The sequence below is a fragment of the Phalacrocorax carbo genome, chromosome 1, assembly GCF_963921805.1.
Source record: "Phalacrocorax carbo chromosome 1, bPhaCar2.1, whole genome shotgun sequence".
Taxonomy (NCBI): Eukaryota; Metazoa; Chordata; class Aves; order Suliformes; family Phalacrocoracidae; genus Phalacrocorax; species Phalacrocorax carbo.
In genome coordinates this window covers 206,488,204-206,515,028 of record NC_087513.1, presented here as the reverse complement: position 1 = coordinate 206,515,028, position 26,825 = coordinate 206,488,204, and the positions used below count along the sequence as shown (strand labels likewise).

The window sequence follows — 26,825 nt, the reverse complement described above, 5'->3', positions numbered from 1 at the left end:
CCTTATATTGACACCAAGGAGATTAATACTTAAAGAGAACTCTGGAGTGTTAACATGCTAATGGAGATGTCCACTGCAAGATCAGTGTATATAAGAAATTGCTTAAAAATACAGTTGAGACAAAAAATAGGAGGCTGAGTGTTACCCTTAGCTCAAAAAAACAACTTTGAAAAAATCAGCTGTTGGTTGTGACAGAAATAAAAATAGTGCAATAATGTAAGGATTACTTTAATTCTGATGTTTTCTGTTCATCTGTGAAAAGCTTTTATGTGAGATCACGCCTTTAAGCACAGACTGTGTCCATACGTGACAAAGTTTGTCTGAGTCTATAAATTAAACCAAGTTTTTGGTTATCAAAAAGAAAAGTGATTTGTTATAAAGCGGTTTGTGAATGTTCAGAATAATTTTGTTACAGGGTTGTTGAAACCTACTAAGCCTGTTATGGGTAGCTTGACTGGCTTTATAAAAGGACAAAAGTGACTAGTCTGAGGTAAATAAAGTATGTTACTAAGAGGTTTTTCAAGAGATTGGACTAACAAGTTGACGTGAAGGTTTTTTAATTCCTACTTTTTTTTTCCCTGCCTGTAGGAATTTAGTTTGTTTCTCTAGTCTTGGAATAATGTTAACTCAAAGACTTTCATTTGCAATGCACTTGCTTCTCTCCAAATTTCCTGCAGCTTGACATGCAGTTTGTAATTGCTATAATTGAGAAATGCTATGTCTGACTTGCCGGCACTGTTACACAAAGTTTGCAAAACATTGACTAAAGCAGTTTGAAGCCTAGTACAAGATGGCAGCATCTCATGGTCCAGTACGGGTTTCAGTACCCATCTAAAATAAATATATTAGAGCTGCAAAAGAGTTTTCAGCAACTTTGCTACCATATCTGTAGATCTTTACAAGCAATATAGCAAAACCCGGAGGTGAATACTACATGGCTAGGAATTTCATCACTGCCCCAAATCTTAAGATAACTTATCATTTAGTTTGTGTTGAGACATCCTTTTCAGTTCAACCAGAATTTGCAAGGAATCAAAGTTGTTTTGAATAAATATGTATAAGCTCATTTTCTTTCAACTGCTTCTTTTAGTTCTCAGAGTACTCTTTTTGAAATATAGGTATATTTAAACTTAAATTATCACTGAAGAGTTTTGTCTTTTTTTAACAATATTTAAAGAAAATATTTGAAGAAAAGGCTTGTATTTGTCTGAGTCGTAGAAGCATTTCTAGATAAGCCATTACCAAATTAATAAGAAATATCTTAGTGTAATGTCTTTTTTACATTAGTGAATATTATATATGAACAGTGCAATGGCTTATGTAAGAGGATTAGGAAACTTCATGTGAATATCTATATTTATTAAAAACCAAAACAAAACTTCCTGTGATTATGTATTTAAGAGGATTGTCCTCTTGAGCAGTTAAACAACCAAAACTGTCAATGGTATCTTTGTAATTTGAGGGCTGTGAAGCTCTCTGTGGTACTTTCAGTAACTAGTGTGGTATCTTCAGCAAGAAAATCTCCAGTCTGTGTTAAATATAGTTTCTGAAGGGGAAATTTATGGTGCATTTTGTTACCTATGATAGTAGCTTTGATTTTTTTTTTTTAAATAATTTTTCTTAATTTGGGGGGGAGGGGGTTGCTACTCGATTCTAACCAGAACATGTTTGCATTTTTCCCATGTTTTCAGGATGTAATTGTGTCTCTAAAGGTGAGAGCAAATGAGTGCTTTTTATGTGTGATCTTTAACCTTATTTTTTGAAGTTATGTTCTTGGTGGTCTGTACCTTTGATCAAATAATGTAAAGCTTTACAACATGTGAGTTGTACTCCTTTCGTGATTGCAGAACCACTAGATGTGCACGAATTACTGCTCACATGCTTTTTCAAAATACAGCATTAAAGATAAAAAGGTAAAAGGTTCTTAAAAAGATAAACTTAGTACATCTACTTGGGCACTTTATCAGCAAAGGTGAGTTTCCTTTGATATGGGACTAGTACTTGGGTAACAGGCAATATTTTTTTTTATTCCTATAATTAGCTGTATTTCACTTCCAGTTATTACAAGAAGAAAAATAACTGACCCACTCTAAATTTGGAAACAGACATGCCTGAATATAAAACGGGTCTTAAGGTCTGCTTCTGGTTAAGGGAGGATGAACCTCTGTGCTCAGTACCGGGTGGTTACAAGTGCTACACAAATTGGTCAGCTGGTTGGCAGGCAGAGAGGACAGGTAACTGTTAAAGTGATGTTGCAGTAGGTGCCACCAGTGAGTCTAAGATTCAGATTGCTCTCTCTCTTACCATCCCACTGATGTATGGCAAGGTGAGTTAGGAACTTTGGATGCTCAATATTTCTTCTTCCCAGACCAATTTGGCTAAAATGGACTTTTAACCAATTTTAACCAATTTGGTTAAAATAGAATGTAAATTGTTAATATGGAATTGCAGAGTAACCCTACAGATGAGACAGACAGTTTGGCATAAACTTAATTTCCCTAGGAAGTCGGTCTGAAAGTAGTGACTAGTCTTGATACATACATCTCTTCCACAGTTTTCCTTCATTATATATACAGACTTGCCTCTCTTCATTCATCTTCATCTTTAACGGTGCCCTTGAGCAGTGTTCCAGGAGTGATTATCTTCATGTATTTCTACCTTATACAGAGATGTTAGTCCAAGTATGATTATTTTTGTGTGATCCAAGCTAATCTAAGATTTCAGCTTATTTTTAGTAATACCAAATATTGTCCATAATTGACTATCGTGACAGATTGTCCTATCCATCACCAACTTAGCCAAACTAGCATGGAGTACAACTTTTTTTTTGTTTGTCTACATGGTTGGATTGGACTAATCCTTGTTTTTATATTGCCTTCACTGAGTAGTTTGTCGTTCAGTCTTTTGTTTTCAAATTGCACCCTAAAATAATTGCTGCTATTTGACTGCAATTTCTGTTGGGGGGGGAATGCATTCTGGATATTACAGCTTCAATTTTTATATACAGAGTTTGTCACAGTGTGGTGGCTAGGAGGTTAAAACATGAAAGTCCCATGTTGATGTCAGGCAGCTGTGAGGAACAAGAACCCTGCACTATTATTTTGCAGGGAGGAGAGAATAAAAAGCTCTCCTTTGAGTCACCAAATAAAGGTTGGGTTTTTTTTATTTTAAGGATATTAATATAATATCATGAGATATGAGCATGTTGTATTTTTAATTAAATAATTTGGTTTATAGCATGAAATTGCTACTGTTCTGCTCCTACATTAATATCACAAGAACAATGCAGGTTATTACAGTATAGTAATGAAACACTTGTAGCACAGCTTTCCATACAATTTAAATACAAGAGAGTATTAACTGCTTGAATCTCATCTCATGTATCCTAAATTACTATTTGTCATGCTGACATCCTGTAGAAAATAAAATAATTTCTTTCAGAAAAATATCTAATCTTGATGTAAAGATGTCAGGTAATAGGGAATTCTTTGGTAGTTGTTCTAGCATATTTTGATCAAATTATAAAATAAATGGTCTCTTTCCGGTTTCTGAATGTCTGACAGCCCTTTGTAGCCACTGCTTCTTGTTATTACTTTCTTTGAGTTTAGAAATCTTTTGTACTGAGCGTTCTTTCTCCTGTGGAGATATTTAAATACTGAGAGATGAGATGATTGCAGTTTTCACGCTGATTAAAGGAATCTTTTTCAAGGCCTTGTTCATTTTCAGGATCCTCTGTCTCCTGTGTTCTGCTCCAAAGAAGTGCAGAATTCTGCAGTGTATCTAGACTCAGTCACACAACTGCCACATCCAACCAAGGAGCTTGTTGGCACCTTGTTCTGCTCAAACCTTGAAAGTTATCTTTCCTGTGAATCTGAAGAACTTTGTCATGTATTTGTAGAAAAGGGATCAGAAGTCAGTGTTCTGTGCTTTTAGATTTATTAATTTTATCTATGTCAGAACAGTGTTGTTTAACAGACCCAGCTTTGCAGGAGGTTGAGGTGATTTTTACCATGCTACTACATGTCTTTACCATTCTTCCACTCTTCATGTTTGCAAGCTCTACTGCCAACAGCTCTGTTTCATTACTGATCAAAATGTCATAAATTATCAGGATCAAGCCTGGTAGAAGTTTCTGGAGAATTTGTGAGTGTCAGAGGAAAAGAAGCTATTTGAGAATTTATTTACCCTTTATTTTGAGATCACTCAGTTAGCATCTAATGTAATAACCTATTCTTAATTCATTTACTATATTAACTTTTAATACAAATAATTACATTTTAGATTAATTTCATTTCATGTCTTGTACTTCCTCCTTGGAGTACTGGATGATAGAGGCTATAGGAAACCTTAGATTTATTTTTCCCCCCCTTCTCCCTGAAATGGGTTTCAAAAGGCTTCATATTGATTGAGATACACAAATATGCCATCATGTAGATAATACGCTGTTGTTGCCTCACAGAGGAAACCTCTCCCCCCTGTTTTTGTATAGTAGGAAAAATGGAACAACTGTACTCAACGTTCCAGGAACAAACTGGGATTCAGTTCATACAAGGTACAAACTGTTAAAAGAACTGCCAAAGTACAGAGCCTTGCAAATACTTGGGATTTGAAATGTGTCTAGCAGCCCTTGTCAAGTTGGGAGAAAACACACCTACTTCAGTTGTACTGTTTAATTTCAGTTTGATATTTAGCACATCTTTTTTGAAGTATTCTTATTTCCAGTAATAATTTTCTAGTTATTTGTGGCAATTAATTTGCAATCTTAGGAGCTGTCAAATTTTGAAGGTGCTTGTCAGCGCTGAATATGGGAATTGCATTTTTCTGGTGCTGCTGTGGTACTTCATTTGCACAGATACTGATCTTTATGAGTAAGAGCATTATGGCAAAGGTGATTCAGTTCTGTGGTAGAAGTAATGGTACAGATAAGTAATTCGGTGTTTCTGTTTTCTCTGCTCTGTTTAAAAGGTCTGCTTTTCTTTGTAGTCATTGTAACCGTAGAGGGCAAGAGATTCCCCGCACCCCTGTTTAATGATTGCAGTAACACTAGCAAAGCCATGTTTCATTCTGTAAAGCCAAAGCACGGATTTCTAGCTCCTCCTGCATGCTCTTCAGAGAACAGATATGCTAGTTAGACATCTTAAGAAGGCTGGTCAAGGAGAACCACTGGCTGCCAATTAAATCGGGCGTACAGTGGAGCAGAAAGTATGTTGTAGGTGAGAAGAAAGTGGTAAGGAATGGGTAAAATCAGTGCCCTGATAGTGAGGGTGGCAGCAGCAGAGCATTACTGCCATCTGGTGTTTAAAACAAAACAAAACAAACAAAACAAAAAACAAAAACCCCAACAACAAAAAAAGCAAACTATGAGCTCAAAGTTGCTTTCTATTCCTTATTGCTTCTATTACATTTGTGTTCAGCCCAGTCCCAGGACTCCCAAGTGGCTGAAGATTTGCCAGTTCTTGCTGCTGAAATTGGAGAGGGAGTTACAACGCATTCTGGACGATCATTCAGACTTGATAATACGGTTAGTCCTATCAAAATAACCATATAATATAACTTACTCTTTATTTTGTGATGAAATCCTTCTACCTCATATTGGGAGGCTGAGACTGGGTGTGGTATTCTAGACGCAGCAGTATAACAAGCACCAAATAAAGAGAGGTAATCACACAGGATGCTGTTGCCCCTCTTCACTGCCAGGGCACGCTGTGGGCTTGCACTCAGCTTGCTGTCTGCTAAGACTCCTGGCTCCTTTTTCACAGGGCTGCTCCCCAGGCAGGCTCCAGCTTGGACTGATGTTTGGGGTTCTTCCTTCCCAGGCACTGGACTTTGCTGAGTTGCATAACGTTCCTGTAGGGCCAGCCTCATGAGGTCCTTCTGGATGTCAGCCCTGCCATTTAGTGTATCGTATCGTCCTCCCAACTTTGTGTTATCTGAAAATGTGACAAAAGTATGGTTTCATCTCCTCTGGGTCATTGCCAAAGGTGTTAAAGAGGACAGGTCCAAGGACAGAGCTCTGTCATACTCTGCTTGTTCCCCCCCCTCCAGGTAGAGTGTAAACCTTTAAGCACTGTCCTCTGAGGCTCATTATCCAGCCGGTTTTTTATCCATCTCGTCATCCATCTATCCAGTTTGTGACATCCAAACTGGGGTACAAGAATGTTGAGAGGCAGTGTCAAAAGCCTTGCCAAAATCAACCCCAATGACAGCCACTGCTTTTCCTGCACCCAAAGATCCCATAGTTCTGTCAGGAGATGAAAACAGTATTTTAAAAATGCTAGGTATAATGTGTGTATGTGTGGGTATTACATTAGTTTTAAATACGTGTATGCTAAATACGTTTGTATAATGTATATAACGAAAAATGTAGAGAAAGGGTTTCTTAGATTTTTGTCTTTTAGCGCACATTTTAATTCAGAGTTTGGAAAGAAATGTTCACATCTAATTCTTCAAAAATTAGAAGTACAACAACCTTCATTCCCTGTTTTGTGACTTGGTAGAGCTTACCTCAGAATTAAGGAAGACAGTGTTTTAGGATACGTTGTGTATTTTTCATTTAATTATAGAATTAAATTTTTAAGTCAGTCTCCTGTATGCAAAAGGCTTAGTCTTGCAAGTACGTGTAAAACTCCTGAGTTTTTCATGTACTGCATATATGTTCCTCTGAGATCTACAATTCTACTGAAGTGGATCTGTGATGAGAAATAGCCAAATCTGATGACCAGAAGATAAAATAATCTTCCAGGTGTCATGATTTGTATGGTGTTCTGAGAGGCTTTATATTAATGTGTGTGTGTGTGTGTGTGTGTGTGCATGTGCGCATGTGTTGCGGGAGGGGGCTGTTGGGGAGTGCTGTGTCTGGGATGTTGGGGGTGAATGTTTTGTACTGAGCGATGATGAATCTGTATTTGCCTGACTGTGCAAAACATGAAGGCTTCTACACTTGAACTGAGCTCAGAATAAGATGTGTGGTTTTAAAGCTTTAATTATGGGCATCCAAATACATGGTAAAAGGTGTGTTATTTCATTCTAGGAAGTACTTTCTAAAGTAATACCAACAAACTTCAGTTCAGAGGCTTTCATGCAAGGAATACCCTGTGACTTATCTTCAACGATTTCCACTGGAAGCTTTTTGACTAGTGAAACATTGGATGTAAGCCCTGTTGACACTGGTAAGTGTTTGGGTTTTGTTATTGTTCTTGTAAAAGGAAAATTGTATATTCTTTTTTTATTTTATGACAGAATGGGTCTAACTTACTGGGCATAAATTCTTCTGCAATAGGGTAATGGGAAACATCACTTAAGAATAATTAATATGTCTTACAAAGTTGTGTGTAACTAGAATATTTTGTTATGTGCTCATGATGTTTTTACTTTTATAATAATTTAACCTTGTACGACAGCAGCTTTGGCAAAGGATATTAAGCAACTGTGAGTCTAGCTGTGTCTTATAATGACCTTTTCTGATAGCTTTGTGCAATTCTTCTGTAAGTGTATAGACAGAGGGGTTGGTGTGCTAACTTAGGAACACTATTTTGGTCTCCTTGATTCCGTTAAATTTCTGGTGTTGGTATAAGGCAATTTCTATTTAAGCATAAATAAAACTATTGTTGATGTCATAAAGATACTCAAGATCGTATTAAAGGATTGACACATGGGCAATTGGAAGTAAAAATATGCTAGCTAGCATAAAGTAACAGTATTAATTCTTTTCTGATTTTGTTGTTTCAGTATTTCCTAAGCCTACATACTCTAAAAAGTGCTAAGCTGTACTGACTACTACCTAATTAGGTATTATCAACTTGAATTTGTGGAAATTTGTGGTAAGGTTTGTGGGAGCATTGACTGGAGACAATTAAAGAAACAAAACCCCAGAGCTCTTGGCAAATATTTCAGGATGTTAAGCAGTGCCTTTTCAGATGACTTGCAAAAGTGGTTTATATGCAAAACTGTGAACATATAGCTTACTATTTCAGGTTTGTCTTCTGATAGTGCAGAAGATCGAATTTTGAGAAAAACAGCAAGCCGCCCTTGGAACTCCTTGCTGCCCTTAACCTTGCAGCAGAGGCAAGAGAATTTGTCTGTAGCATCTGAAACTCAGTTGCCTGAAGGTGAGATCTACCTTTATAAAGGAAGTCAGATAAAGCAGATCTTGGGGAAATGTACTGGAGACTTGAATGCTTACTCAGAGGACAATACATGTTTCCAAGGTATTTGCCATTTTAAAACATTTTTGTGCTGCGCTCTCATTGTACAGAATGAGGAGTTTACTCAATGTGATGTGTTAGTCTGTATTATTAATATTCAGGTTGCATTTTGAAGTCAGTACGGATTCTACATGCGAGGACTTCGATGCTTTGTTCTTCATGCTTTGCTTTATGTACGCGTCCACAAAGCACAGTGTAGTGCAAAAAAGAAAAAGAAGATAGTCTGATCTGATCTATCTGATCATAGTGTAGTTCTGCACAGCTTCCTACTGCCATGGCTAGACTGTTTATGTGTGCAAATTTATCGCTTGTTCATGCACAGCTTTCTCTTCAGGAAGGTAGAGACAATAACATATGACACTTTATTATTCGTGTAGGGTCACATAGTTGATGAAACACTGATTAACAGACTGGGTGGAGTTCTGTGCTTCTAGAAAAACGTAATGATTCATGAAAATAAGAACATCTTTATTAGCTATCATTAAGATAATGTGGTATTTTAATTTAAACCACTTCCTCCTGGAATGTTTGAAAACCTAAAGTCATAGATTAGACCAGGAAGGACTTCTAGTTATGTAATCCAAATTCTCCTTCCTGCTCATAGCAGAGCCCTCTTAGACCAGGTTGCTTAAGGCCTTGTCCAGGCAAGTTACAGGAGTATCTCCAAGGACAGAGATCCCACACCCCTGTGGGCAACTTTTTAACAACTTTCTTTTCTTCTCTCTCCCTTTTTAAAAAAACTATATCCAACCAGAATTTCCTGTGTTCCGTCTTGTGTCCATTACCTCTTTTTCTTTTACTGAGCATGTCCAAGGAGGCTGACTGTACCTTCTCTATACTGTCTCTTAGGGTACAGTAGACAGCAGAGATGTTGTGCTCCTTTCCCTCACATCCCCAAGCCTTTTCTTAAGATTAAACAAACTCAGGTTTTTAGCTTCTCTTTGAACATCATGTGCTTCATCCTTCCTTTAATCATCCCTGGCTCTTCACTGGACTTGCTCCACTGTGTGTGTGTTTTGTGCTGGGAATCTCACGCTGCTTCTGATGCTGTCTCACAGCGCTGAAGAGAGCTTATGTTATGGACTTCGGCTTTTCATTTAAAAAACCCAACTGCTTCAGTGAAGTACTTTCTTGCTGCTTTTTATACCTGCATTGTATCAGAGTGAAAGAACTGGATGTTGTAAAGGGGTTTTTGGTTTGTTTTTAACAAGATAGTATTTCTATACCTGCAGAAGTCTATATGCTTTATTTACTGCATATAGAAGCAAGGTGTGATATGTCCATTGTGGGTTGTTTTTTTTTTTGAGGGGAGGCTGTTTTTTGCATTTTTGTTTGTTTGCTTTTAAAATAACCTCTTTTCTTATAGCTCTAGAAGCTGAACTTGATTTTCCTGAAATGGAAAGACATCTTCCAAACTTCCATCACCAGCTCTTTCAGCCTTTGGAACCAAGTCTTGACTCTGATACTTCATCGTCCTGTTCTCAGTACAGAATTTCACAAGACAGTAGAGAATTTAGCAAGGTATTACAGAAACACTCTGATGGAGGAATACTTTGGCGTGAGATTTCTGTAAGGTGTAAATGTATAATTCCTATACTGTCTTCTGTTTAGAAGAAACACAGTAATAATCTTTTATATACTTAGAACTGGAAGTGGTTTTGCTGGTTGTAGCAGAAATGTGATCCAAAATTCAAATATTACCTTTAACTTTTTATCTTTCATATTGCTGAGAAAATGAATCTTAAACAGAGATTATTTTTATTCCCCTGCCACTAGACTCCAAAATTTACAGCAAAAAGTCAAGACACGCCTGTGTTTCTAGAAGGGGGAAGCTCCAGTTTGAATATACAAAGAAGCAGCCTGCCTTCTAGTCTTGAAACGAACAGGCCAAACAACTTTACATCAGAAGAAGAGCCTGTTAAAGAAAATGTTACTCTAGGTATGTACAGTATAGTCAGATCAATGCTTTCAAAGTCAACCTACTGCCCACCCTGAAGGTGGATTTGCTGTGTTGAAACTGGGAAGGAACTCTACACTGCTTTACCAGCCCATCTTTGAAATGTCTTAACTCTGCTGCTGCTCTCCCCCGCACTGTCTTCTCCACCACCTTTAATGTGTAGAAATCCTAAATTTTGTGAAGTTCTTTATTGCCTGAGCAGTTACAACTTTAATACAAAAGCAGACCTGCCTGTTCACATCACTGCCATGGATATTATGTTACTTCTTGCTTGTGCAGTAATTATGATGTTAGAGAAGAAATATCAACTCTGGCTGGAACTGTCGGTTTAAATACTTTTCCAAATACCTGTTCATGCATATCCATCATTTTGTAAGTTTGAGGAAATTAAGGAAGTTCCATAAATTGATTTAAAAATTTTTGAGGTATATGTGTTAGAAATCTCTGCTCTTACTGGTTGGTTCAAGAAACTGGTCCTTCAAGAGACCACTGGATTTCCCTTTTCCACTGTCATGTCACACCAATAGTCATTATGTACTGCACACTGTGATATTTGGTCTGATTATAGCATTGCTTTATCTATCTACAAAATAAAGGGGGGGAAGAGAGAGGAAGGAATAAATTTTTAGATTACAATGCAGTCATTAATTTAATAGATTAAAAGTTTAAGGTTCTACAGCAGTATTCAGTTAACTGTAGCTCATAGCAGGAGAAGTATTTAACTTGATATTTCATGTATTCTAAAGGAAAGGACCAATCTGAAATTCCAAATGCAGCTAGAAGTAATCTAAATATTTCTGAAGCTCTTATTGACCAAGAACCAGGTGTTTCAGCATTTTAAGGTGCTCCAGCAGAAAGCTGAACAGTAACAGGAAACAGCACAATATTTTAAGTCATAGATGTATTTATAATCTAAATGTTCCTGGTCAATTATGTTTGTTATTTGCAGATATAGACATGTAGTTTTTGGAAGCACTCGCTATTTATCTTTAAAGCAGCAAGCGACTATTCTGTGTCTATCGTACTTTTCTTTCCCTTTAGCTGGCAGATGCTGGTACGAAAAAAAAAGGTAACAAAAACTGCCAGAAGAAGCTTACAGTCTGAGCCTGCCTGTGGTCATAGCAAATAGGATTTAGGAAACTCCCTTCTAAGTTCAAAACATTCTACTTCTAAATTGGTTAGAGAAACAATCCCCATGCTTTGAATGTAACTGCAATATCTCCCCCTCTCTTGTGGTTTTTATAATCCCAAGCCAATTATTCTTGTGCTTTAAAAGCAGGGAAAAATATAAGCAACAGCTAAGCAAGTAAAAACTATTTTGGGTTGTCAGTTCAAAGTAGAGTGATGTCCAAGTCCCTCATCTGGAGAATTTTCTAGTAACGGCTGATGTTGCAGTATAATTCTTCCCTCCCTGTTAACAGCTATTTATCAGGACACTATTTTTATGCATGTAAAACTAGGTATTTTGTATGTGTCCAAGAATGTGAAAAAATCTTTGAAGGAAATCTTTAAAGGTTTATGTGATATATTTCTGTGTGGATGAAAAGCTACTGATAGAATGATGCTGGATTTTATGTAACTGACCTAAGTTTGATAAAATCGGAGGCTTTTTTTTTTTAAAAAAAGTTTTTTTGTAAACAACCCTCTTGTTTGTTTGGCATATGTGGCACTGCCAAAATGCCTCCCTGGGAATTAAAATGTTGATACCTGAACTTTCCCTTTTCCCAGCCTCCTCTGGGGAAAAATAAAAAAAAGTCTTCGTATGTGTAGATCCTGAGGGAAAGATAATTTAGGGTGCGGTGTTGTAACTTGTAGAAAGAGCAACCACTGTTCCAATTTGGATGTTTTATTCTACTTGGAAAATTTTCTGCCCAAGCAGTGGTGTTTTGGATTGTTTTCTTCCTGTTTTAGAGCCTTTGTTGGAGGCCCAAAAGGGATCAAACGACTTATATTTATAGGGTATAAATTGTAAAATCCATTGACTTTCAGTGCAGTTCTGTCAGCACCATCACAAAGTCTGTCTCTAAACATATTTTAAGGAGCAACAAAAAGTGTGGTTTCTTGAAGTTGTCTTGTGAGCAGTGAAGGAATCATTTTATGTAATGTTAATGGTATTATGTTTGAAGAAACTTAAGCAGATTTTTTAAACAAAATAATTCTTCCTATTTACTAGACTTCTTATTATACATCACTGAAAAGTCTCATTATGGAGGGACTTTTAAAAGTTGAAATTCTGTTGTTAGCTAGAATTTTGACTCTTAATAATTCTTTAAATAGGATCTGAAGAATCTTTTCACCCACTGCAATTAGAATCTACTCTGAGCGATCACTGTCAGAATGCTGATCAGCCAGAGGACCATAATGCTGTGTTACAGAGATCTTCTGAACAAGCCTCTGGAATTAAAAAATGGGGCAATGAGAACTGTGTTTCATCTGCTAGAGAATACGAAGAACTGGCAAGGAATATGGGAAGTATTAATCTTCAGTGTTCAATGGAAGATCTGCAAAAGGAAAGTTTGAATCCACTGGAAGAGCAAAAATCATTTTATCAGCTAAATACCACACCAGTTACAGGGGATGAAACTTTCCCTCAACACTCCTTAAAAGAGAGTGTGTCTTCTGAAAAACTGCCTGTGGAGGCATTTGGTAAGAAGTATGTGGAGCTTCCTGAAAAATCGCTTCATGTACATGAAGCAAATAAAGCTGTGGAACTGGATTCTCCGTGCAATATAAACATAAAGGAGCCAGATCAAGGCGTTCCAGAAGTACAAAAATCTTCGAGGGTTCCTAGAGAAACCGACTTGGAAGACTCGAACAGCCATTTACAGATTGTCGTACAACAGAATGGTTCTTTCCTGGAAAGACATGAAAAACATTCTAATTCTGTGCCCAGAAGCTGTCGTATTCCACTCTGGGTGAGTAAAACAGATTTCCAAAAGCAGTAATTTGTGCAGGCTTTTTTGCTGTTTTTTTTGTTGTTGTACCAAGTTATTTTCACAGAATCACACATTGCAGACCTGTAATATCTGATAGCTTGGCAAATGTTGATTTTACAATTCTAGTTTGACTTGCATGTTTCCTGGACTTCTGCCCTACTACTTCTTTCAAATCACAGCAATTGAAATAATTAGCAGTAGCTGAAATGATTGTTGGAGATGCTATAGCGTCTCTCTTGCATCTCCCTCTCTTAGCATCGGGTGGTACGGCATAAGCACCTGTACTGCATGGCACGGTTACTGACCTGAACAGCCCCTATCCCCATTCAGAAGCCTGAAGGAGCTAAATAAATTAACCAAAACATAAGCAAACTTAAGGAAATAGCTTTGATGTAGCTTAAAAAAAAAAGTTTGCCCTAGAACTAAGTAATTTAAACTTGAGGAGAGGTGGAGTTTTTGTTGCTGTTTGGTTCTTTTGGGTTACTTGTTTGGGTTTTTTTAACACTGGTAGTTAAAATACTTTGCGTTGGAATTGGGGTCCAGGGTTGGCATTCATCAAAACCTCAGGCAAAGCGCTCTTTCTGTATTTCATTTACTGCTTAGGAGTGGATTTTTCTTTCTTATACATGTTGAGTGAGCCTCCTCTTTCTGACAAGATAACAGCTGTTACTATTGTAGGATATAGTGAATTTCTTTTTTTCTTTTTTTTGTTTTTATTTTTTACACTGGTATCTTGTATCATTTATTTTCTAGGAGACCGAGTCAGGGCATGGTATTATGGAAGAACCTGAGCTCACTCTGATAAGCTCAAATGACATCAGTATTGCAGAATCAGACAGTGAATATACTAACCAAGAGAAAATTAAGGAGGATAAAATCAATAACCCAGCATGTGTGGATCAGTCTGAATTTAATGTTTTTACTGAGGTGAGTCTTTATTATCTAGTGTAATTCTGATTTTAACTTTTAATTGTAACAAGGAGAGGCCCCGCTGCAGCAGTTAATCCACTGTTGCAGAAAGAGATAACAGGGTTCTCTGAGCTTGGCAAGTGCTTGGATTGCCTTGTTTTGATGTATTCTGGACAGATCTAATAGAACTCAAATTTGGGCTATTCCTTAACATCACTACTTTGCCATATCAGTGTAGGTAGTTTGGGAAGACTTCTGCTGCTGAGAAACAGAACCATCTTGCCAGTGTCTGCAAGACCAAATTGTATCCCATTAAATTGAAGATTTGAATGAGGGGAGAGGGTGGGACAAAAGCTACAGCATAAATGGGGGGGGATCCTATACTTAGTGGATGGAGCTACACCGGACCCACACCACGGTTCTTAGTTTATGGGGAAAATAGGATCAGCTTGTCATCTGCCATACTTAACTTGACTTCAGTATGCTTTTTGCTGTTTGCTTATGTAAAGCCAAGGCCATAAATTATAGAGGGACTGGTTTGTAGTGAGAGAATAGTTTGGGTGCTGAAGCAATAAAGTAGAACCAAGTAATGTACGTCTTAGATTAATAGATAAGATGAAACCCTTTTTTAGTTCTGGGAGGTATCTAGAAAAGTTCCTAAAAGTGCCTAAGGATGGCTCTGTATAAAGTAGTTGAAATGTGGGTGAGGCAAGGCTGGCAGCTGGAGGCTGTACTTCCCGTCCAGCTGAGAGCAGAGGAAGGGGACGCAGCAGTAGGAGAGCCACGGGGGAGGACTAGAGAGAACAGGAGGAAAGAAAAACAGATCAGTTGAGATGAAGTTATGCAGCCCTGAATTAAGAACAAGATATTGAAATCTGGTGGGCAAAGGGTCCTTAATGGATTTTTTTGAAGTTCTAAAATGTTTTTAGAAAGCCGCTTTTTAATACGATGAGGATCAATTCCCTATGTTTTTCTTGCATCTGCTCTAAAGGCAAAAGAGTAGGTCTTTTTATTTGCATCGGGCCTATGCCAGTGGTACGCTACTACCACTTCACTCAACTTTGTGGCATATTTTAAGCGTTTCCAATCACTGATTCCTTTTGTAACAGGAGAAGGAATTTTTACCACTAGCTCCAGATGCGGATTATTCATTGTTTGCAAGGCCCAACGATTCTTCCAAAGACCATTGTCCCAACAACAGTCACTTTTCATCACATCAGACTGCAGGTAATTATGTGTAGCTTCAATATGCTGACATTGAGATAGAGAAAGTCTTTATAGTATTAAAATCATCAATAAAATACATCTCTTCTTTGGAAAACATAGAGCTGCTTTTACTTAGGTAAGAGCATCTTGCTGTTTGGGCTTGGTCTGTAGTACACATGACCCAGGTTTATTATGTCGTATTGACAAGGAAGTGTTGGCTTGTCTCTCCCTATGCCAGGCTGTCTTTCATGGAAGTTCATTACATCTACAATGCACTGTGTTTATTGTGTTGCAACTATTTAATTCTGAAAAATTCTGTGGTGTGTTGTGGTTTGTTGTCACATAGTTATGCAGCTGCACTGTTTATTTCCTGTTAGTCCCCAAGATTTGTAGCCAAAGAGTGTCTTTTTCCCCCTGTTCTGATGATACTGATGATCCACACACTAACATTGAAATGTTTTTTGTCCAAGACAAAGAGCAATAACATGAAAGACAGGAATTGACAGAACTGAACTGTATTAGGGGCTTCTCAGGTCTCTGATATGTTTTGAGGCATCAAGACGCTTTCGATGCAGTATTTATCACAGCTTTTGTCATGGCAGACCTGCTCAGTTATCGATTCCATAGGTCTGAATTGCTGCTTGCTTTGCAAGATTACTCATCATTCACGCCATTCTCCTAGTACAACTTACAAAAGTAGTCAAGCTCTTTAGGAGAAATACGTTGAAATGCATGACTTGGCAATGAGCAACAGCACTTACTGTAAGTGAGAAATGTTCAGACTTCTCATTCTCTTTCACAGTGATGCTGCTGGAGTTTGCTTCCACACCAGGAAATTTGCAAGAATCTTTTTTAAAAAGCAAAAAGAACTTCATCCAGAAATCTCTGAAGAGAGTAGAAGAAATAAAAAATAAAGAGAGAAAAAATGAAAAGCCAGAAGCCGAACAGTTTCAAAGAGGAAAGTCTGAGAAGTTAAGCAGGCAAAAGGAATCCTTTCTTATTTCCAGTAGGTTTATCTGAGTGCAAGATGTAGCATTAGGTATCCTTTTAGCTGCTGTTTTATATCAAAGAATAGATTTCACAGCTGTTGCATCTTTGCTGTTGCAGACTGGGATGTTCTTTAATTTGTTGTCTCAGGGACGCAGGGAGCTGCTGGCTGGCTGCCTCCTCAGTGCAGTGAAGGCCCTTATGGGGCCTCTCTGTTCTTTCACAAGCTGCCTGCTTGTTTACAGTCACAGGCCGGCTTTTTGCAAGTAATAGTTGTTTGTCAAAGCGGAGCCACATTAAGCGAACCGAGGCACCTCTGATGTCTGCTAACGGGGAGCTAGCAGTTGGCTGTTGAGAGGTGTGGCTGGCTTAAAGCACAGGCAGCAGCCTCACGAGTGAGACCGTGAAGATTTGTGCTCAACACAAGACATCATCACCATTGTGTCCCTTCTGCTAGCCTGTTTGGTTTTGTTGTAGCATCATTTAAAAATCTTGGAAAACTGTTATGCATTTGAGTTAGCTGGACTAGAGGTTTATGGTATGGTGTTTTTTTGTTTGTTTTTTAAGGAAAAAAAGGTGCAGTTGCCAATCAGTTGAAGAAAGTAGGAGAAGTGAAAGTGTCTTCTCCAGAGGACAGGAAGTCTGGAGAAACTGAAATGCACCAGCGTACTTCAAGGTACTGCATGAACATAAGCAGAAGTTTAGATTGAGAAACCAGTAGTAGTTCCCCTGTGTAAGCTCCTGGTCAGAGCAGAGTTTGTCATCTTCCTGTTGGGCCCTGGGTGGGCTGCTTAATGCTGAACCTCTGCGGGAGAGGATGGTGTGTTGGATACTGGGAACCTGCTGGGAAAGGCCCTGCAGGGCTGGTAGTAAGAAACATGCCTGGCTGTCTGCTCCGTTCGTGGGGTGACGGCAGCTGTGCCAGCTAGTGTGTGAAATTAGATTGAACCTGAAACAGTCCAAAACTGTGCTTGGGTGCTTATTAATGGTAACATGCAAGTACAGCCCCTGAATGGGTGGTTGGCAGATAAAGGCAGCCAAAGAGGAATCTGAAGTGATTCTAGGTTACTAGACAGCTGAGTCAATTTTCTTTTTTAATTTCTAGCAATTGAGACAATATAAACCTTTAAGCCTGTTAATTTATTTCTGCTTTGCCACTTCCCTTCCTGACAAGATATCATTTTTTTCTCTACTGTTTTGACAGACTTTATAATCAACTTGCAGAAGTAAAAATAAGAAAGGAAGAAAAAACAAGGCAAGAAACTTATGCTAAAAACAGAGAAAAGGCTAAAGAGTTTCAAAAGGTAATAGTTCTCACAATTCCACTAATTGAAACAGAGGCCCTCAAAACAGCCTGGACTTTAAGTGCTGCTGTTGGCACACCCCACCTCAGAATTTCCTTGTCAATGCTGTATCTCTGCTAATATGAAGTAACTCCTAGGGCTGAAGTGACTTTAGGTTAAGCATGAAGGCTGTCAGGGACTCCAGCTGCTATTTGGAAAAAGAATGTCAGGGTGTTTGTTAGTCCAACCTTGGCTGCATTTCCATTCTAAGGCAGTCGCTCTGGCTGCTTTGGCTACTCCTGGTTAACTGAAGGTTCTGGCTAGCTGAGCACACCTGAGCTGAAGGTTGCAGGAATCCTGTCTGGGTTTGCCTGCAGCTGCTCTAGAATAGGGGGCTGAACATGTAGAGTTGTCCCTCTCCCCCTGCCAGTTGTGGTGGAATAAATTGCTGCTTTTTATTGTTTTACTTATTTCTCTTACAGAAAGTTTGGCAGCAGTACCTCAGCTGTGCCAACCTAACCAGGCTGTTTTCAGGGTAGTCACTTAAGCTGTGCTACTGTAGTCTCATGGTTTGTTTTATCTGTAGAAAATGCTGGAAAAACTACGAGCCAAGAAGGCTTGGTAAGCACAGTGACTGGCAGAAGACTTGAAGCACCAAGGAACATTACTGTGGTGGTACAATCCAAGAGAGCACTGAGTAATGCAGACTTCACTAAGTTAATTGTGGAGCCATTAGGAATCTTCAGCTTGAAGCTGTAGGAAAACTAAGTAAACAAGATCAGTGTAGTACCCTCCTGTTTTACTGAGGTCATGAGAAGCAGATTTCACTGCCTTGAATGTGGTTTGGCTCAGACTGGATAGACTGTCATTGTGAAAAGCCTTTCATGCACACTAGTGTTGCAAAGGGAGATCATACTAACTTTTGTAATATACATGTATAAAACGTTTGCAAATAAAATTTTAAGACTTGAAGCCTCAGGATGCAAGACATCAGTTCTTACTGTAAAGTTGAAAATATCATCTGTTATTTGCACTTCAACTTGAGGAAGTGTGGGTTCCTGCAGTCACAAGGGACATCTTAAAGCACCTGAAGCAAGGAAGAGAGTAAAAGCCTTGTACTATTACTATTTCCAAATGTAGTTCTTCTCTCCCAAGTTTCCTGAGCCCCAATTCAGAGCTAAGTCATTACACCATCAGGACAAAGTGAAAGCTCAACTTGTGCTATCAAAGTTGAATTTGGGTATCAGCAGGTGGAATAGCAGGGCCATCTCATTAAATCTGGTCCTGTTCAAAATGCAGGAAAGTCTTAATTGGTCATTAAAAATCAGCATTAACTACAGTTTTCACTGGGCTTTTCCATGTGCAGTACAGTTGCATGTACTGCAGTAGCTAAAGCCATCTGTTGCCTCCTCAAGTGAAGAGCATAAGACAACTCCACAGAATGACAGGCTAGTTTTAAGTGAGGTAGAAGCTTTTTGTGATGCTGAGGTGTAGTATGTGTAACCTCTGGCCTTCACCCTAGAGGTTCTGCAAGGGCTACAGGAAGAGTCTTTTTCCTTTCTTGCAACATGGTCAGAAAAGCAACCAGGACCACACTTTGCTACTCACAAGGCACAGGTGACCGGCCACCATCACTTACTCCTGTGTTCACTTACAGCATAGCAACAGGAAACAATCCCAGGCTGCAGCTTTGAGATCAGTTTTATTTAAATGCTGTGACATTCTGCACAGAATAAATACCTCCCTAGAGGTTGAGTAGAGTGGAGTACAGTGACAGGGAAGGGAGGGAGAACAGCTGATAAAGCCTTTGCCAGTCAAATTACCACTTGACACACTCAGCTTGGTAGCATCAGATGAACTATGTCTCCCAGGAGGGAAAAGTGAACGAATCTACCCTTTCAGTTATAAGGCAAAGCCTCCCCCCTATCCTGACCCGGTTTCCAAAGAGAATGCACTATTTCAAGTTACAAAGCAGTAAGGGAAGTTAGAATGAATGTTTAATTCTAAATTACTGCAACGAACATGCCAGCTAGGGTTCTCTAGTTGGAAGAGGTATGTAGTTCTTCACAGCAGCATTACAGCAACATCACCAGGACCTAAGAGAGGAAAAGCATCCATTTTAGCACTTTGACTAGAAATCAAGTCAAGAAAAGCCATTAGAATTCTCTTCATAGAATCACTAAGGTTGGAAGAGACCCTTAAGATCAAGTCCAACAGCTAACCTATCACTGCACTGCCCAGCCCACCACTAAACCATATCCTCAAGCACCACATCTACCCTACATCTCCCAGGATAGACACTCCCTGGGCAGCCTGTTCCAATACTTGACAACCCTTTCAGTGAAGAAGTTTTTCCTAATATCCAACCTAAACTTCCCCTGGTGCAGCTTGAGGCCATTTCCTCTCGTCCTATCACTGGTGACCTGGGAGAAGAGACCGACCCCCACCTCACTACAACCTCCTTTCAGGTAGTTGTAGAGAGTGATGGGGAGGCTGAGGGGAGATCTTTTCTCCAGACTAAACAACCCCAGTTCCCTCAGCTGCTCCTCATAAAACACATGCTCTAGACCCTTCATCAACTTTGTTGCTCTTCTCTGGACATGCTCCAGCACCTCCATGTCCTTCTTGTAGTGAGGGGCCCAAAACTGAACACAGCACTCGAGGTGTGGCCTCACCAGTGCTGAGTACAGGGGCACGATCACTGCCCCGCTCCTGCTGGCCACACTATTCCTGATACAAGCCAGGATGGTGTTGGCCTTCTTGAGCACACTGCTGGCTCATGTTCAGCTGGCTGTCAACCAACACCCCCAGATCCTTTTCCTCCAGGCAGCTCCCTCTAGTCTGAAGCAATCTGATGTCAGGACATGGTGCTGGTATAAAAGCAGTAATGCACAGAACACAAGCACACACCCTGTACTAAACTGTTACGGGGCACAAGCATCACTTCTAATGCCAGCCCCCCATGGAGCATAGTTTTATGTTTCCTGTAACTACTCACTGTGCCCAGAGCATGCCCACCCTGCACTTCTTTCCTCCCTCACCTCATTGTTCCAGGCTTATCCACTCTAAGACTTCCATGCAGCTCTAGGAATATATCATATTGCAACAGGAAAAGGAAGCATTACTGAGGTTACAAGACTGCTCGTGCCACAACTGTAACAACCTGCCCTTCTGCAGCTTCATATGCTGCAAAAGTCAGCTGGTTTCAGAATGAAACAGAAGCTTTTTCCCTACATCAGCATCTCAGAAACCTGAAGGCAGCAGGTAAACATCATTTTTCACTCCAAGATGCCTCACAACAGCAGGCGTGTCTCCTCATAAATAGACCATAGCACACACTAAGTGTCCACGGCATCCTGCAGAGGATTTCATTATGTGGTCACCGCGTTAAGAGCTGCTGGTTTTTCAGCCATGCAAACCCTCTTTGAAGTGACCTTGAATTTCTTTTTAGTACCAGCATTTTTGCTGAGAATTCTTACCTTCAGACTCACTGTGGTGGCCACTCACGTGCTGCTTCTCACCCCTCTGACATGCAGTGACTTGGCAGCAGACACTACAGGGTTAGAGTCAGATCTGGTTAGTGTAAATGAGAGTTACAACAAGTTGGATGTAAATTACATGGGGCAGCCTTTTGTCTCCCGTTTTTGCTTCTGTGTGCACAACATCACAGCTTCTAGAGTCCCAGTTACAAAGGTTCTAACTAGAACTTTTCTTCCTCTGTGGCTTAAAACATTAGAGGAGCCCAAAGATACAGGAGCACTGTGTCTCTGACCTACGCTAAAGCTTTGTGCCCAGCAGACTTCATGTCACATCATGTGGCAATTCAGGAGTCTGATGGACTTGCTTTATGGTCATGTCCACAACTCACCAGAAACAGCAACATCCTAGTGGCCTTGGTCATGACCAGGTAACCTCCTCTCACTGCTGTTACCACCACCTTCAATCTGGGATTTAAATGAATATTCAAGTTGCCCATACTTTCTTGTTAAGGACTAGTTAGTCATGCCAATATGTAAGCCAAGTTGCGTACCAACAAGCCTAAAATCTGTTAAAAGCTCCAAGTACAGAGGAATCCCTCACAACCAGTATCAGTCCTTGCTGCAGAAACCAGGACTGCAAACTGCTACACAACTCTGACAGCCATTTGAAGTATATAGACATCTAGAAGAATAACTTGCAGATAAGCAACCTGCCAAAATCTGGGGTGATCACTGCCCAGCGCTCTGCTACTAGACAGCCATGTCTACACTCTTCTGCAACAGTTTACTGAGGTTTCAATGTTCTACAGTCACACCAAGTTAACACACAAACTGTAAGGCAGCATGAAACCATCTGACCTGACAAGTAACTCAGTGCTTACCTGCCAAACAGGTTATCTTCCACAGCCAGTCCTTCTGACACAGCAAAAGTCATGTTGTTCTGTAGCCTAAAGCACCTGTTTAAAACAAAACAAAAAGCCCCGAATGCACTTGCCAGGTTCCAGAGGCCAGCATCACTGGAACATGAACACAGAAAGCAAGCACACTCAAATCCTTGAAAAGGACAAAGACTGTATCAGCAAAAATACCAGGTTTAACAGACACAGCAGGATGAAAACCAACGATGCCAAATGCTGAACTCCTGTAGCACTGTTTCTTGAACATCCCAGCAGGAGAATGCTGTTGGGTGCAGATACCATACAGTGCCAGCACTGCAGCAGGTCCTCACCCACAACTGCTCCTTTTAACATTCAAGTTTTTCTGTATGCACCAGTTAGTGTCTAGCGATAAGCTAAGCTGACATGCTCTTCATTTCACAAAAGCTGCCATGCAACTAAGAGGGAAAATAGACTCTGAATTTCCCCTAACAGGAACAGCAGCTTCAGAATTCTTATATAAAAATATATAATATAAAAAAATTCTATTACAAATAAATGTTATATATATTTTATATGTAAGTTTTTATATATTCCTACTGTGAAGGATCTATACTTCCTCTAGAATATTTTGCTTGTTTTACTTTAAACTCTATATTCTATAGAACAGAAGCCAGGAATTTTAGTGGTATATAGTAGTAGTAAACTGGCTAAGCTGCCCAGAATAACTCTTTACACTCAGAAATTTACAGACATAAAACCCAATATTGCTGCTCAGTGTGAAACTATCAAGCATCTACTTGACACAGAGCAACAATGCAGCCTGTTTATGAAGTCACTTCAAGTTCAGACAGACACCAGGGCTGTCTCTTCTTACCTGTAGCCACCAAAACAAGAAATGAAGAATCACTCCTTTGTGATCAGAAAGGGGCTAGATTGCTTCAAGCCATCCAGAAAACTCAAACCACAAGAAATAGTGTTAGAAATCAAGTACCTAAACAAAAAGCTGTCTGAAAGCAAGTTCAGCCCATGCAATCCAACATGTTAGTTACACCTGAAGTCCCAGAACACACTGTCCCCTTTGACTCTTACCAAGATTTTCCACTTCAATAATTTTTTTCATTTGTTCAGAAGAATAAGTCAGTACCTAAAGAAGAACACAATGCATTCTTACCGGTCCTTGGATGCTACATCTGCAGAGATTTGTCTTGCAGTTTTATCCCACAGAACTAACAGGTAGCTCAATGGGTAAAGCAAAACCACAAGTTTATTCTGTGAGGCGTTTCCAACGACATGAACCTACAGAGAAGATCCTATCGGGATAGACCTCAACGTTTTGGTACTATAAGTCAACACAACAGATAAAAATCAAGTAGACTGGAAGGGTATCTCATACAGATCCTACTGTCTTTTTCAGTTGTTTCAAGACATTTGGGGGAAGGAAGAGTGTAAATGAAACACTAACATTTGGGGAAGATAACTCCTTATTAGCAACAGTTTTAAAATTAAAAGTTAATGGCACCTGAAAAGCAAACAACGGGAATTAACTACAAAGCTGTACTCAAACAGAATCCTCCCTGTAGCTTCCCTGCTCAGTGTTAACTTGTAGAAGTAAAACGATCAGCTTGAGCAGTTACACTGATCATCTCCTTTTTGACTGAGAAATTTCAATGAGTGTTCTTTGGACAAATCAAAGTCAAAATAAATTATTCACTTAGAGTGAATGCTACATTAAAATACAGTAACACAGTGTTGAAACAAGTCCCTGAAACCCTCCAAAAGTCAGTAAGGTTGATCTGAGATAGACCTCCAGCCACTGAAAACCAGAGCCCTTCAATCATTAAGGAAATTGCAGAACCTCAGGTGTCATACTAACCCTAGATGGGGCTTCAGATTTATGTGAAATGGCATCCTGCATTTCTTCTCTCATTTTCTCTAATTAAATACCACCTAGAAAGGCAAGATAAGGTTATAAACTGACATGTATGAGCATACAAACCAGGAGAATCTACAGCAATACTTGGTGCTTAAGCAGTTCTAACCACCACAGGCATTCCCAATAGCCTCTATTTGGAATCACACTTAAAGTACTAAAACATCTGAATATTATCCTATTTGACAGCTCTTCTTAATTTCCAGCTTATTTTTAAAGGAAAGTCACAGTCATGATCTTTGCTCACAGACACAGAACACTGTGTTGAATACTCAGATGCCCAGAATAAAGTGACATGAAAAGGACACTCACGTAATAGATTTGTTCGAATCATAGAATGCCCTGAGTTGGAAGGGACCCACAAGGATCATCAAGTCCAACTCCTGTCCCTGCTCAGGACACCCCAAATTCACACCATGTCTCTGAGGGCAATGTCCAAGTGCTTCTTGAACAGCATCAGGCTCGGTGCCGTGATGCCTCCCTGGGGAGCCTGTTCCAGTGCTCCACCACCCTCTGGGGGAAGAACCTTTTCCTAATGCCCAGCCTAAACATCCCCTGGCACATCTTCCTGCCATTCCCTTGAGTCCTGTCATTGGTCACCAGAGAGAAGAGATCAGCGTCTGCCCCTCCTCCTCCCCTTGTGAGGAAGATGTACACCTCGATGAGGTCTCCCCTCAGTCTCCTCTTCTCCAGGCTGAACAAACCAAATGACTTTAGCCGTTCCTCATACAGTTTCCCCTCTAAACCATTCACCAGCTTCGTGGCCTTTGGACACTCTCTAGTAGCTTTATATCCTCAATGTAGGGCGGCGCCCAACACGGCACTTGAAGTGAGGCTGCAGCAGCACAGAACAGAGCGGGACAATCACCTCCCTTGCCCAGCTGCAATGCAGGGCTTGATGCACCCCAGGGCACGGCTGGCCCTCTTGGCTGCCAGGGCACACTGTTGGCTCATGTTCAACCTGCTGCCGACCAGAACCCCCAGGTCCCTCTCTGCAGAGCGGCTCTCCAGCCTCTCGTTCCCCACTCTGGCTGTACAGCCAGGGTTGCTGTGCCCCAGGTGCAAAATCCAGCACTTGCTCCTGTTCAAATTAATATGGTTGGTGATTGCCCAGCTCTCCAGTCTGTCCAGACCCCTCTGCAGGGCCTCTCTGCCCTTGAGAGGGTCAACAGCTCCTCCCAATTTTGTGTCATCAGCAAAATTAATTAGTATTCTTTCAAGTCCTATATCCAAGTCATTTACAAAGAGATTAAAGAGTACCTGCCCTAAGATGGATCCCTACTAGTGACGGGCCACCAGCCCAATGTAACCCCATTTACTATAGCCCTTTGAGCCCGACCCATCAGCCAATTGCTCACCCACTGCATTGCGTGTTTATCCAGCTGTGTGCTGGGCATTTTGTCCAGGAGGATACTGTCAGAGACAGTGTCAAAAGCTTTACTGAAATCTAACAAGATCACATTGACTGGCTTCCCTTGGTCAACTGGGTGGGTGACCTTGTCATAGAAGGAACTAAAGTTTGTTAGGCAGGACTTTCCCCTCGTGAACCTGGGCTGTCTGGGACCAATGACTGCATTGACTTTCATTGTTTTTCAATAACTCCCAGAATAATCTTCTCTATAATTTTACTGGGCACAGAAGTGAGATTGATAGGCCTGTAGTTACCAGGGTCATCCCTGTTGCCCTTCTTGAAGACTGGGACAACGTTTGCCACCTTCCAGTCAACTGTGACCTCTCCAGATTCCCAAGAGCATTAAAAAAAAAATCATTGAGAGGCTTGAAGAATCATTGAGTTCAGAAAGGCTGTTCTCACTCACTCTCTTCAGAGCAGTTGAACATTTGCCAATCATCACAACAGTTTTCTCACAGCATTCTCAAGTTCAGGGGAAGATAAGCTCTTATGTTTTCTAAAGCAACACTGCATCTTCTCAGTAAGAAAAAACCAGCAATATAACCAGCTCAACAAGTTGAAGAAAGTCAGCTAACCCACAACAGGCAAGGGTTAAAAAACAACCACACTAACTTACCAAGACATTAGTTCAGGCTGGACTACCACGTGGACTTCCTAAAGAGAAGTAAATTGTGGCATATAAGCAATATTTCCAAGTTTCTTCAGGATTGTTGTAATTTATGCAGACTTAAGCACTTTTATACTGAATACGAAGCAGGCAGACTGTAGTCTGTTAAGCGGTCTGAATGTTAACACCAGAACAAGGCATTCCTTTAGAAGTCAGAGTCATGGCCCAGTCTATAACACAACTATCAACACAATCTACCTGCGGTTTAAGAAATTGGAGGACTATGGCACAGAAGACAAAACTAAGGGAGTCACCTACCAGCTCATACTGTGATCAAAAGAAAACACATATGGGATACCACTTTAAGACAGCTTACAAATATGCTCTAATAAACCACCTACAAGAATGCAGCACTGCATTTATTTTCCACTCCCTGCTAATTCTGCTTCCTTCAATAGGCAGGATGCAGAATGCAAAAACGTCAAAACAATCCTTGGGATTTTACAGTAGCTGCATTTTGAACCACGTTTGCATAATTGTCCCACCAAGTAAACCTGTTACAGGTCTCATTGTCACCACTGCAATTAACTTTACAGTGAGGAAAGCACAACCTGTTACTCTTCTAGCCACGTTTTTCAATTCAGACACACAGTGAGTCGTGTCTATTTGCTGAACAACGAGGCATAACAATTATCTCTTCACAAGGTCTGTACAACAGCTTCTTGTTTTGAAGCCTAGCCAGTTCACTGTAAGTAAAACCCCATATCACTAGCTGCCTTCTGGCACTTGGATCTGTGTTTTAAAACAAAATACTGCTTCTTTGTAAAAAGGCAACCAAAAAACTAAGACTTGAGCTCTTACAATCCTCATCCAACTACCTCCACCTAGGAAAAAGCAACTATTTCCTCAACACCTACCCTTAAGTAGAGGCTTTCCAGTGTTCCAGACATCACAGGAATGCACCTTAAAGAAATATTTTGGAAAAAGGTCATTGATTTAATTACACTTATCATGTAACAGTTCAACAGTTCTTTGAAA

At 40.0% G+C, this 26,825-nt stretch overlaps 1 protein-coding gene, 1 long non-coding RNA gene and 6 other non-coding genes across 13 annotated transcripts in view; 2 read left to right on the top strand and 6 right to left on the bottom strand.

The window, feature by feature from the left end:
- CEP295 (centrosomal protein 295) overlaps positions 1-18,475 on the top strand; it is a 45,194-nt gene extending 26,719 nt beyond the window's left edge. For 4 of the 5 annotated variants that reach the window (XM_064441368.1, XM_064441366.1, XM_064441365.1 and 1 more), the window contains exons 18-29: positions 5,415-5,521; positions 7,031-7,169; positions 7,974-8,207; positions 9,571-9,725; positions 9,981-10,143; positions 12,439-13,076; positions 13,851-14,024; positions 15,116-15,233; positions 16,015-16,218; positions 16,767-16,875; positions 17,404-17,503; positions 18,069-18,475. In XM_064441368.1, coding sequence (XP_064297438.1) covers positions 5,415-5,521; positions 7,031-7,169; positions 7,974-8,207; positions 9,571-9,725; positions 9,981-10,143; positions 12,439-13,076; positions 13,851-14,024; positions 15,116-15,233; positions 16,015-16,218; positions 16,767-16,875; positions 17,404-17,503; positions 18,069-18,107 — 2,180 coding nt within the window. In that variant the 3' untranslated portion in view covers positions 18,108-18,475. The remainder of the gene's footprint in view (positions 1-5,414; positions 5,522-7,030; positions 7,170-7,973; positions 8,208-9,570; positions 9,726-9,980; positions 10,144-12,438; positions 13,077-13,850; positions 14,025-15,115; positions 15,234-16,014; positions 16,219-16,766; positions 16,876-17,403; positions 17,504-18,068) is intronic. The other variant, XM_064441367.1, reaches the window with a different exon arrangement.
- Positions 5,516-26,758, bottom strand: LOC135311567 (uncharacterized). Of its 2 annotated transcripts, XR_010371221.1 has the most exons (8): positions 26,705-26,758; positions 25,797-25,834; positions 23,713-23,786; positions 22,929-22,983; positions 21,843-21,917; positions 20,962-21,035; positions 18,484-19,578; positions 5,516-5,930 (listed from the first exon to the last, which is right to left on the bottom strand). It is a non-coding gene; the product is annotated as an uncharacterized LOC135311567 (long non-coding RNA). The 2 variants fall into 2 exon arrangements; XR_010371220.1 differs by having other exon boundaries at positions 21,843-22,983.
- Positions 6,687-6,770, top strand: LOC135311675 (small nucleolar RNA U2-19). Its single transcript, XR_010371288.1, has one exon. It is a non-coding gene; the product is annotated as a small nucleolar RNA U2-19 (small nucleolar RNA).
- On the bottom strand, positions 20,789-20,918 carry LOC135311669 (small nucleolar RNA SNORA25). The gene has a single exon (XR_010371282.1). It is a non-coding gene; the product is annotated as a small nucleolar RNA SNORA25 (small nucleolar RNA).
- Positions 22,030-22,168, bottom strand: LOC135311667 (small nucleolar RNA SNORA8). The gene has a single exon (XR_010371280.1). It is a non-coding gene; the product is annotated as a small nucleolar RNA SNORA8 (small nucleolar RNA).
- Positions 23,038-23,169, bottom strand: LOC135311672 (small nucleolar RNA SNORA18). The gene has a single exon (XR_010371285.1). It is a non-coding gene; the product is annotated as a small nucleolar RNA SNORA18 (small nucleolar RNA).
- Positions 25,558-25,626, bottom strand: LOC135311666 (small nucleolar RNA Z40). Its single transcript, XR_010371279.1, has one exon. It is a non-coding gene; the product is annotated as a small nucleolar RNA Z40 (small nucleolar RNA).
- On the bottom strand, positions 26,340-26,471 carry LOC135311670 (small nucleolar RNA SNORA1). The gene has a single exon (XR_010371283.1). It is a non-coding gene; the product is annotated as a small nucleolar RNA SNORA1 (small nucleolar RNA).
- Positions 26,759-26,825: the final 67 nt, after the last annotated feature.